At 41.6% G+C, this 12409-nt stretch overlaps 1 protein-coding gene across 2 annotated transcripts in view; it reads left to right on the top strand.

The window, feature by feature from the left end:
• Nucleotides 1–12409, top strand: part of lipeb (lipase, hormone-sensitive b) — a 31744-nt gene extending 19335 nt beyond the window's left edge. For both annotated transcript variants that reach the window (XM_059338809.1, XM_059338810.1), the window contains exons 8-13: nucleotides 261–405; nucleotides 1822–2049; nucleotides 3175–3360; nucleotides 5871–6052; nucleotides 6872–7138; nucleotides 8347–12409. In XM_059338809.1, coding sequence (XP_059194792.1) covers nucleotides 261–405; nucleotides 1822–2049; nucleotides 3175–3360; nucleotides 5871–6052; nucleotides 6872–7138; nucleotides 8347–8751 — 1413 coding nt within the window. In that variant the 3' untranslated portion in view covers nucleotides 8752–12409. The remainder of the gene's footprint in view (nucleotides 1–260; nucleotides 406–1821; nucleotides 2050–3174; nucleotides 3361–5870; nucleotides 6053–6871; nucleotides 7139–8346) is intronic.

The following is a 12409-nucleotide window of genomic DNA, read 5'->3' as shown; positions in this document are numbered from 1 at the left end:
GAAAGCAGACAGATGACATCAGAGGGAGGCATAATTTTCACAACTTTTCATCCTTGCTTCTTAATGTTCACCCTCATGTGTCTCTCTCCCGCCGCATTTCTTCCTCTCTCCGTCTCTCTGCCTTAGTGTTTTATTGTGGCTGCTGTTTTTCCTCATGAATTTAACAACACGTAATATATTCACTGTGAAACTGAAACTGAGTGTTTTTCCAGTAGTAAATTCACCCCTCTATAACCCATCATGTCTCCTGTCTCTTGCAGCCCTATCTTAAGAGCTGGTCCCAGGACCTTGGTGTCCCCATCCTGTCAGTGGACTACTCTCTGGCCCCTGAGGCCCCCTTCCCAAGGGCCCTGGAGGAGTGTTTCTATGCCTACTGCTGGGCTCTGAGAAACCACCATCTACTAGGTACACACACATCACACAGCATTGTTTTTAGCTCCCCTGTACATTTTTTTTTCACCCTTTTTAGGGAAAAGTATATGCAGCTAATACAATAAGTATCCACAAATATGATATGATATGATACATCATTACCGTGGCTAAAACCAGAGTAAGCGTGGTTTACGATCGTCCAGAGCCATTTATTGGGCGCTACGAATATCTATCATAAGCGTCTGTACGTAGCTCTTAGCCAATCGGGACTGCCGAACAGAACCTGGTATCGGCAACTCTTGATTGCATTCTCCTCCTCGGGACCCAGCTGTGCCACAGAGATACCGAGGTGGGCTGCCTCCTTTATCTGGTCCTCCATCAAGGCGATCAATGGCGAGAGGACCACAACAACCGGGGTTTCGCTAAACCCCATTAGCTTAGCCACTAATGGGGCTAGTTGGTAGATTAGACTTTTGCCAAATCCTGTTGGAAGCAAGGCTAAAACATCCTTTTTGGTGGTGATAAAGAATGTTGTTCTTCTTTTAAAATAAACTTTTGCTCTAAACTATCTAGAACACGGTCTACAGTTAGATCAAAAGAGAGCTCCATGTCTGCTGCAGCCATGTTGGATCCTTAAGCAAACTACAAGCTTCCGTCTATCGAATAGTACGCGCCATCATCTTGCCGTCCCTCTCTGTTCTGTAATTGGATACAAAAAGCAGGACTGAGAATCGGCCATGGACACCATGCCGCCTTGCAGTTCGAAACAAAATGGAACGTGCAAGGCAGCATGGGTATACCCAGGCTAATACATCATGTTTGTGGATACAAACCCTTCATACATTAGTAAAAGTGTGTAAAACTCCTTCTTTACAAGCTGAAGGTGTCCTAAGGACTGCTTCTGTAAATCTTCAACTATGTTTACTAGTCCCCCCTTTCCTCTGAGGAGGATTCATTCATCACTTTGAAAGTAATCATGCTGCAGCATGATGTCTCCACTGTACCTGTTGTTCTGCAATATCATACAAATTGTGACGCTCAATATTCAGGCAGACAACAAAAGACATCTGGTTGGTTTAGGGTACATTCGCCCGCTGAAGTACGCTGTGTCAAATTAACAGTGATCGCGGAGCAATATGTTTGTGTTGTAGAACAAGAAGACAATATCACGGCCATGAGGCAGACAGCAAGTCAACGCCCCCTCAAAGCAGCCACATATTCAGCAGTGTCATGGAGAAAAAGGAGATGCTGTTACTTGATGTGTGTCACACTGATTTTTTTCTTGAGCCACAGTGGATTTTCTCATAGTTGCAGGAGAAAGCTACTTTTTTCTTGTCTTATTTTATTATGTGTTCCATTTCTCTCTGTTTCCCCCCACTGGTTTGTTTTTGTTTCTTTCTCTCTTTTTCCTCACCTTTTATCATCACTGTCCTATTTTTATCTCTCCAGGCTGGACCGGAGAGAAAGTGTGTCTGGCTGGTGACAGTGCAGGAGGCAACTTGTGTGTGACGACATCGATGCGAGCTGCAGCGTTTGGTGTGCGAATGCCAGATGGCATTGTGGCAATCTACCCAGCTACCCTGCTGACCGCCTACGCATCGCCCTCCCGTCTGCTAACACTTATGGATCCACTGCTGCCGCTCAGCGTGCTCTCCAGGTGTCTCAGTGCCTACGCAGGTACGACTGTGTGTGTGTGTGCGGGAGTGCGCGAGACAATTCTTTAATCTTCGGGAGTTCAGAATACATTTTTTATCTATTTTTCTCCATTTCCTGTCTTTTAAGCATCTCTCCTCGCCGTCTGCTGCTCCACATCATACATACTGTTAACATAATGGTCTTTCCTGTAGTTGTAAGTTTGTTAACAATAATGATGCTGACAATGACTTATGTAGCAAAAATTAGTCGGTCATTAAGTTGTTGTTTTTTTCTTTGCAGGGCTGGAGCAGTCATTTTAATGATCAATTAACCTATTCTATTCCATTTGATTAAGTAATATAATTTATTATAAAAAAAGCCAAAAGTGATGGCTTCAAATTACTTACCAAGTCTGAGCAGCTAAAACGCATATCAGTACCTTTTTATGATGATTTAAAAAAGCCGCTTTGACAGTAGCTAAAACGGCAGATAAGACAAATCGAAAGAGATTGTGTCGATTTAGCTAATTTAACATTGCACAAACTGCACAGCCAGTTTTTTTAGTTTTGGATTAGTAATAATTATATTAATCATAAAACTGTTTTTCTCTGATCTTGGATATCACCTTTTTCTCCATTCCTCATGTAGTACACAATGAATGAAGTAATTATAGATCTTTTGTGATTTAGTTCTGTGTTAGATGGTGTCTGAAAAACCTTTTGTTAACAGCAACTCCTCTTATAAGAAATAGATTGTTTTTCATCTTTTAAATGCATGTAAAAAGCAGATGAACTCTTATAGGTCTTTTTAATTAATTGTTGTCTCACAAAAAATAACTTTAATACGCCAACTGTGCCAAATTCTGACAGAGGAATATTGTGTATCGGGATATATTTCAATACCTGAACTAAAACACTAATCATTTTCTATTTGCTCCTTTTCCCATCACAATGTATTGCTGTCTGTGATACTGATTACTGTGTTGCAGTATTGAACCAACTCTGTCAGTGGTTTTCTTAAGTCTACAATTATACCTTTCCTATTATTGCTTTCCCATCTTCTCTGTTGTTACTCATTCATGCTTATTCAAGAAAAACAACAACACTTTAATCTCTGTTGTACATCTGTCTTTCCCTTCTGAACCCTCCTCCATGTCTCTTTCTGCAGGCAATGAGCCACAAACGGAGACGCAGGTAGAGAAAGTGAGCACGCTGAGCCTGGTGAGGAGGGACACGGCTCTGATGCTCAGAGATTTCCGACAGGGAGCTTCCAACTGGATTCAGTCTCTGCTGGATTCAAACAGAGCCTCAGCCTCGCCTAGCACAGCTGCCGAGGCGCCACCAGGAGCCACCGGTACACCACCAACTGTGACTGTCTGTATGGGTGTGTTTGTGCGTGCATGAGCAGTCAGGTGGGAATGCTAGATGAGATGTGGGTGGTTTAAATGTGTTTTTGCTTTGCAGCTACTATGTTCAAAGTTCTCTATAGATGCAATCTGCTTGTGTCTTTGATCTGCACTTTCAGGAGACTGATATGATCAGAGGTCTGAACAACAAAGCAAGTTTACCATAAACAGGATATCTTTCTGTTATCTGGCTTCACTAAACCTAACTATCACGCTTAATGGTCACACAACAGTGGCTATAAACTCTAAGATAACCCAGGGTTTCCAAATCTAGCTATGATTGTGTTCACATAAAAGGGTCGGTGTTCGCAGCGTATGACTAATCACAAGCATGGATAAGTCTACTGGCAGCAGAGCGGCATATTTCACAAAAGAAGAGAAAGCTATAATGTTAAACAAATATGAAGAAGTTTAACACATAATCCAGGCTAAAAGCAGCACCGTTGCAGCTGCCAATGACGGGAAGGACAGCTGGCAAAAAAAAATCGCCGAATGTGTGAATCACATGCTGTCTGATATAATGGCCTATACACAGCTTTAGTGCTTTAATCAGTCTCTGTTGTAGGATGATATCGGTATACAAAAGCACAATGAAATGGCTTTGACATGCATACAATCTGCAGGACTGTAAGCGCACAACTCTGACGTGTCTTACTGCAACCTGAGGCTCAAGAAGCTGACACAGATAAGTCAGTCCCTGATATGGATGATTAAAATTAGAATGGCTGGGCATTGTGAAAGACGTGCAATATGAGAAGATTAACTTTCTCTTTTTAAATCTTTTATGGATAAATTTGCTATTTGTCGGATGAAATGTTTAGTACATCTTCATTCAGCAGGTGAGTAGTTTCCTACCTGTGCGTATCCTCAACAACCTTTTTTTCCACATTTGTGTAACATCAGAAATGTAAGCATTATGGGAAATGCATGTATAGTTGGATGTGTATTGGTTTGTTGCTATGAGAGCAGTAAGCTCCTCCATATGAAATTGAACCAAGGCTAACAGGAAGTGTGTGGAAGCGGCTCGACAGCCATTGACCCCTTGTGAATTACTTTGTTACCTACCTATTGTGCTCTTCCCTTCGATAATGGTGTGGGCTGACTTTTACTTGGATCCCATTTTTTGGGGATCAACACAAATAAGAACCTGTGTCTTGAGAAGGAACGATCTGTCGTATACTGGCTCTATGAACTCGTTAGGGCTGGACTTGGACTATTCCCTTTAGACCTGGTTGAATTTGTGTCTGTGCCTTTCCCTGTTCATTCTAAAACTCAATAAAAAGAAAGTTTAATTTAAAAAAGAACCCAGAAAAGTGAGTCCCCCACTAGAATTTATATCTCTCATTTATAAATCATCACTCTTGCCCTCCTACAAGAGATCTTCTGTGTATGGTGATTTTCATAGAGAATTGATTTGTGAATTTGTGGTGCTTTTGTACAAGTTGAACTGTTATCTCGAACATAATCTGCTCCGCAGGAGATTGAGTGTACAGCACCGTATCTGTAAAAAGTGAACCACCAACGTTAATCCAGGGTTTAACCAGAAGTTACCTCACTAACCCCAAGTCCTGCTTCTTAGTACAGGCCTCAGGTGTGTGTGTGTGTGTGTGTGTGTGTGTGTGTGCCGCCCATGTTTTCAGTGTCTTCATTAAACCCAATTTAAGTGTTATGAGAGCAACAACATCAACTGCTCCAGATTACATTTACAGCCCATATGGAGGAGGTTATTGACATGGATCCCCTTTATTTAGCATTCAACTAACCAATTATCGTTTTATCCCACCTTGTTGCGTAACACTCCTGCAGCCCATTCATATCAATTCACCTCTTTGGAGCAGCGGGGCTTTGACAGTAATTGTTAATTGTAGCCACCGTAAATCTGGTGGCAAATCGTAATTTCCCTGGTGTCCCCTTAGCTAGGTGACACCCCCACAGCTGTAAGCCCAAACTAATGAGAATGTCATTGGTGGGTGTACATTATTAAAAGGCCATCATGGTACTGAGATGGTTCATTATTAAAGAGATGGTAGTGCTTTGTGGAGAGACCAGCCATGAAGGCTCCTACAGCTGTGTTTTGACGGCTTGGGGCGGGCGGATGATATCACCATGACAGCACTATTTGAATTTCCTCCACCCACCTCCCCTCTCTTCTTCCTGATATATCCCAATTTGCATTTAGGCTTTTAACTGTTGGCTGTCAACCAGAGGACATATGATAAGTGGAAGCTGTAGAATAAGTGAAAGTGACTGTGTACTACTCTGTGTATTTATTTATTTATTTTTTTACTGTGTCCTCCGAGCACAGTTGACCTCGAGTCTGTATCCTTTACATCGTAACAGCATCATAATCTGTGTGTGTGTGTTTTTTTTTAAATGAGCTCTTTTTTTGTTTGTCTCACATTTTTTGCCAAATGTCTCATTCATTTATTTATCGCCCTCTCCCCGTCTCGTCTCTTAGACACGGTGAGGAAAAGCGTTTCAGCGGCGTCCATCTCGTCCCCTCACGCAGACCCCCCTGTAGCCTCAGAGACCTCCGACTTCCCCTCCAGGAAATTATCTGTGAAGAGCCAGACGTGCCAGGACTTGGGATCCCACAACAATTCCACTTCTCACAGCGCACCGCTGCTCTCTGAGCGCATTGTACGTCACGCTTGAACATGTTTACATTGAGATTAGCATGCTCCCAGTTGACGTTCTTATCCAGAAGAAGTTAACAGCCTTAAATGACTAAGGGCTGTTGCTTAAAAGAACATTTGGCTCTTAGTGGAGATTGTAGTTGGAATTTAACCTGTGATGATGGAAAGGTCTGTATTTTGATGATAATTATTGCACCATGCAGTGAAGAGAAATCACACCAGCCTCCCACCTATAATCAGGCTATCTCTGCTTTTATCCAGCCTGCATTCAAATTATTCAACATATGGCTGTAGCCTTTTTAAGGCTGAACAATTTATTAGCATGGAAAAATTTTGGCCCTCTATCATACAATGTTGGTGTGCCCTGCAGTAATGTGCATGTTTCATCTCGATGAACTCAGCTCACATTGTGTCACCCATGCCTCCATGAACAGATTTGGCTATAAATTGCTGACTGAATATCAAAACTTTTTGGTTCTGCGGGTACCAGCAAGGTATTGCAGATTATCCTTGTGCGTATTCTCACACATGCTGACTGGATTAGTGTCTGGCTCTGGAAAAATAGCGAGCAGGGGTGACGCAAGATTTTAAATATGCTTTTCCTCCTTGAAATGGGGATTGTTCAGCCAAGACTCTCAGGCACAGAGCCAAGGTTTTGAGAAGATTTTCACAAGGACAAAGTGCTGTGTGTGTATTTGTAATCAAGTTTGCCTGTCTAATATTTTATGCCTTTTTTCCCCTCATTGCCTTGACATTACTTTCCCCCTCTACTCAGTGCAGTTTAATGTCACCTGAATTATTTCTTATGTCTCTTTTTATGTAGCCAGAAGAGGTGAATTTCTTCCTCTCCGAGAATGAAGATCCCTCCATGTCCAGCGACCTGTCTTCAGTGGCCATACCACCCCCTGCTGGAGAGGAGGGATCTGAGCTGGAGCACCAGAGGGAGTTTCCCCTGGGGTTTGAGCCGCTGCGATCAGAGCAGCTATCTGAGATGAAAGTGCAAAGCTCTCCCGTGGTCAAGGATCCGTTCTGCTCTCCTCTGCTGGCTCCTGATAGCCTGCTCAGAGGGCTGCCGCCTGTTCACATAGTGGTAAGATGAAGAAGAATGATAATGTGCAGGGTTCGTATAACATAATCTGTTGTTTGATCGACACAATCACCCATATAAACCAAAAATCTTTCAGAATACAGGTGCATCTCAATAAATTAGAATATGGAATATCATGGAAAACTCCATTTCCAGTCGTTCAAGTTAAACAGACCCAACCAAGTATTGAGTCATATAGATGGACATACTTTTCAGAGGCCAACTTTTCCATATTAAACATACTTTTTAAAATTGGTCTTTTGTAATATTAAAATTTTTTTGAGACACTGAATTTTACGTCTTCATTAAATGTATGCCATAATCATTATAATTACAAGAAATTAAATAAACTGAGACATGAAATGTTTCATTCTGTGTGTAATGGATCTATATAATGTGTTATTTCCACGGAATTACAGACATAAATAAACATGTCTATGATATTGTAATTTATTGAGATGCACCTGTATATTAAATGAAACAATCCTTTCTTGGTGTTCACTCTAATTCATAGCTAGATAAATCATCTCTTGAGTACTTACTCTGGAAATTCGCCAGCATAAAATAATCATGATCAAAACATACAATCCAAGTTTATGGACAGCTGGTAAAATAAACAAGCTGGTAAAATAAACAAGTTTTAATATAGATTGATTGCTGTAGGTATAAATTAATTCTAAATACCTTGAAGTGTTTGATTTTTACTCTTAAAAAGCTGGACGAATCCTACATATAGGAAATTAAATTAAATTAAATTCACAAAGGTCAAAGGTTGCTCATTCAAGTCAACTAGTGCATTAAAGGGCGTTTGAGTCCTTGAAGCTGTCTACATATGTTTGCATGTATAGTCCTCTATGAGAATGCAGATGGTTCATACTGCAAGTTAAACGTTAGATTGAGGACTGTGCACTGCTTGCATTGTTGTGTTAGTTGAGTGAGACAGAGTGGGGCGGCTGAGATGTGGAGGTTGAAGCTTGCTCTCTCATGTGAGAAGGGTGTTAATATGAAAATGAAGAAATTGGTGCTGATTTAAAAGTGGCTAGGGTGAGTCAGCGAGAATGTAAAGGAAGTGGGGACAAAAGAGGCTGGGATGCTTGGCTTCCTTTTCTTCATCCCTTAATTAAGATTCTTGACATGTCTGAAGGGAATCCTAATTTGCTTTTCACCACCCCCTGTTCCCTCCCTCTCACTTCTTCTCCCTCCCCTCCCAGGCTTGTGCTTTAGACCCCATGCTGGATGACTCTGTGATGTTTGCCAAGCGTTTGAGGAAAATTGACCAGCCTGTCACTCTGTGCATCGTGGACGACCTCCCCCATGGCTTCCTCAGCCTATCGCAGCTCTGCAGGGAGACGAAGGAGGCAGCCAACGTCTGCGTGGAGAGAATTCGCACCGTCTTCACCCAGAAGGACACGCCCCCGGAGCCACGCAAGCACCGCAAGCTGGAACGGACCGATAGGGGTGTGTCGGCCTCTTCTGGGGAAGCCGCTTCTCTCCTCATTGGCCCCATTGAGGGAGGGGAGCTAGCTGTCGGGAGAGGGACTAAAATTTCCGATGGGGAGGGCTTAGTTGCTGTGGCAGCCCAGAACAACACTGACGCTGTTGGTGTTGGGCCTTAAATAAGGTTAGATAATAAAACAAGACTGCAGTTCACCCAAGGAGTGAAGGGAGAAAGAGTAAATGAAAGTCAGAGGAATTTAGGCAGTGCAATGCCTAAAAGGCAGAGAGAAAGCTTCCTAAAAAAAAAACAGAAAGAGAGGGAGGGGACAGTCTCACAGTTTGAGAGACAAAAAAATAGAGGAGGAGCACTGAAACACAACTTCCTCTGCTTTACAATCCCTGTCTCTTGCACCGTCACGCAATGACGCAAAGCTGGCAGACAAAAACTAACACACCCACTAAAGACAGTCATGTTTTTGAATAAAATGGTAATTTACCAGCTACTTAGATCAAAGACCAGCACTCACCCACACATGCAGCACACATACTTAACAGAGTTGCCGTAAGGCAGCGGAGGCTCGGACATAAAGCAGCGCAGGAGACACTTAAGACGAGGCCTGAATGGGTGATTCATCTAGGCCAAGGCAGTCATTTGAGGCCCTAATCAGATAGTGGTAGGCACACTATATGCTTCTGTATAGAGTCATCTCCATCAAAATGGCCACTTGTCCTTTAGGGAGCCACTCTAAATCACACTTAATAACTCCACATTGTGTTCTCCATTACGCCAGTTTGGCAGTCAATACAGCTCACTTTGTGGATTGTAACTCTGTTGACTCTCTCAAATAGAATTACAACGCTAAAACACAACAGACTGAAAGGATCTAAACTGGATGAATTGATTTACTTGTTTCTTGAGATTCTGTTGTTTTTAATCATATTATTAACCCTATGCAGTAGTATTACATTTATTATTTATATCTTGTTTTCTATTGCTGTATTTTAATCATTACAGGTTTGTTTGTTTGTTGATTTGTACGTCATATTGTTTGTTTAATGTAATCGTATGCTGTTTATTCCGCATTTTTGAATGTGCTTAATATTTACCTCTGCTTCTTTGGCACAGCTGCTCCGACATCCCTGAAATTTCCAATCAGACTCTTCTTCTAACCTTGGCTCTCAGATATCTGAAAAAGGCAAATTTCATTATTTCAAGACTGTAAACAGCTGCTCCACATTCTCCTTCTGCAGAATGAGAGTAAGAGAGAAAGGCCAGCGGAAAGCCCACAGCTATCAATTCACATTTTAAACTCCACTGCACTGATTTCCTCTCAGGTTGTCCCCGTTCCTCGCCAGGCGTTATTGCTCACTACTCCTGTGCGCAGTAGGCAGTGTTTCAAAGTACCACTTGTCTTGATTCAGGGGATTTCCTGGCTGACAATCTGTTTCTACAAATCGGAGGCTTTTAGGCAAAACTAGAGGACTCTGACCAAGAAAGAGATTGTAAGAGTGCTGTGTAAAAGCCACTGAACTTGTATTCGGCCGACTATAAGTGGCTGGAAGACCAGATGTTTTTGCTCCCCACCATCACATTCAGGTTGACTTTGTTTTCGATAACCTAAAGGGCGCTCCTCTGAGCGCGTTGCCACCAAAGCACTTTGAAGTACACAAAAATGTCCTTCGGAGGGTCAGTCCCTCTATCAGGTCCAACTAAATATAGATGCCAACAATGCTGGCACCGTCCTGCCCTTGCCTGGTAACAGGGCTAGGGTTGCCAGGTCTGTAGAGAGGGATGCTGTGTGATGAATAGGATTTAGCTGAAGCTCCGAGTGCAAAATCCTCCCGCCGTAGAAGAGCAGGATTTTCAGCAGCAAAGTCATGCTACGGGATTAGACCATGCTCAGTTCTGTCAGCTCGGAGTACTTACTGCAATATTTTTAGTCAGATTGATGGAGAGAACCAGGGCCGTGAAGAGAAAGAAAGTAATACACTCATCCCAGATACTGGGCTGAAGTTTGTATTTGCTTTACTAGCCGCTGCTTATGCTCACTCTGCACTTTTGCAGTAGTTTGTTGATCCGTACAAGTGTATTTTAAGCTTGTATACATGTCGCTGTTTTTTTTTTTTTTCCTTTGCTCGGTGCCTGTATGTGTGGCTCAAGTGGAAGTCTGCATGTACAGATTCACGTGATCACACGAGTCCCTGCGGTGTGTGAGGAACAGGCGCTCACTTGTGTGTGTGCGCGCGTCCTCTTTGTTTGTGTCGCGTTTTCACGTTCAAAGGCACTTTACACTCAAGAGTATTAATTATCTGTTGTTGAGAGCAATATCAAGCCACTATGGGAAATGTTTTTGTCTGTGATATACATCGACTTGACTTCTTCATCAACCCTGAATCTCAAAATCTTCATCTATGAAACCCAGCAGGGTTGATTGTTCATTAGCACTTTGTTGTATGACGTATGTGAGCTACTAGGTAGAAAAAAAGTGTCAAATCCACCCACTTGCTGTTTATTGACCTCCATATGCCTGTTACCCTTGATGACCACTCGTGCATCAGGCTAACCTGACTGCAGGAGACGTACCAGAGAGCCCATCTGGTGTTTGGAACAAAGAAGTTTGCAGTGTTACCTTTTAAGTTTTCCTAAATCCTGGCTTTTTTTTTTTTTTTTTTGCAGTTCTGCTGATGCTTCTTTGCTTCCTGTAGCTGAGAGCTGAAATGTTTTATTCAGTATTGTTTCAATTAGTGCTGCTGCTCCATTGAGTGTCTAATTGTTGATGAAACACAGACAAACTTTATCATCACAAATTGTCCTTGTGAGTACAAACTAGCTGTAGTATTTTTAGTACATTTTAATGCTGCTTTTTCTTTTGTCCTTTGTTTGTTCAATTATCAGGATGTACAGCATACCTCCAGTTTTTCTTCTTCAAAAGCATCCTCACTTGAGATTTCCTTCGCCCCAGGCTGATTTTGTTGAAGTGCAATGCAATATGCAATGCTGCTACAAACATGAGCTAGCTGCTTCAACATTTACAGTAAAGCTATGCAGATGCACACCAGCGTCACACCATATTTATCCTCACCGTCTCACTTTCCTCAGAAATGCTGTGATGCTTTTTACTGTTGTGCAATGTGTTTGAATCTCCTCAAGGTTGGATTTCATAGTTAGCATACCAACCTATAATACCACATCACTTCCTGGAAATCTCACTTTAAGAAAATGCATCAATAGGTTATTGTGACTGACCTCAACCACTTTGCAAAATGTATTTGATCAATATCCTAAATGTATTGTTAAAGTTTCAAAACAGAACCAAAGACTGAGCCAGAGTCTTGGAACAGATGTTCTCGCTGTTTTAATTGTTTTTTTTTTTTTGCTGTTAACTGGTATCATTGAAAATGCAGGTGCTAGTCAATGCCATAGCCTGTCTGCACTCCGTATGCAAATTGCTCCGCACTGTAAAATGTAATTCTGGTGTAGAATATGATTAGCCTTTAAAAACAAAAAAACAAAACAAGCCATAGACTGGAAACAAAGCTGTTTTTAAGTTAACTTGTTTTTTGTTTTGTCTTTTTAATTTTTTTTAATTTACTTTCATTCAAAACACCACAAGTGCAAACCTGTGAATAAAAAAAAAAAGAATGTATATTAAACATTATATGATTCATGTAGATATTTTTACTTTCAGATTTGTTAATCAGATTGATTACAGATTGATTGATTGACTGCATTTTCTTTGCAGGTTTCATACTATAATGATATGTCTGACATGCCGCGAGTAGGCTGGTTTCTTCCTTTTGTTGATTTTTATCTAAATAAATATATTCTCCCATGAA

Source organism: Centropristis striata, chromosome 8 (genome assembly GCF_030273125.1).
Source record: "Centropristis striata isolate RG_2023a ecotype Rhode Island chromosome 8, C.striata_1.0, whole genome shotgun sequence".
NCBI classification, from domain to species: domain Eukaryota; kingdom Metazoa; phylum Chordata; class Actinopteri; order Perciformes; family Serranidae; genus Centropristis; species Centropristis striata.
Note: the sequence above shows the minus strand (reverse complement) of the source record. Positions and strands in the feature narration are given on the sequence as shown.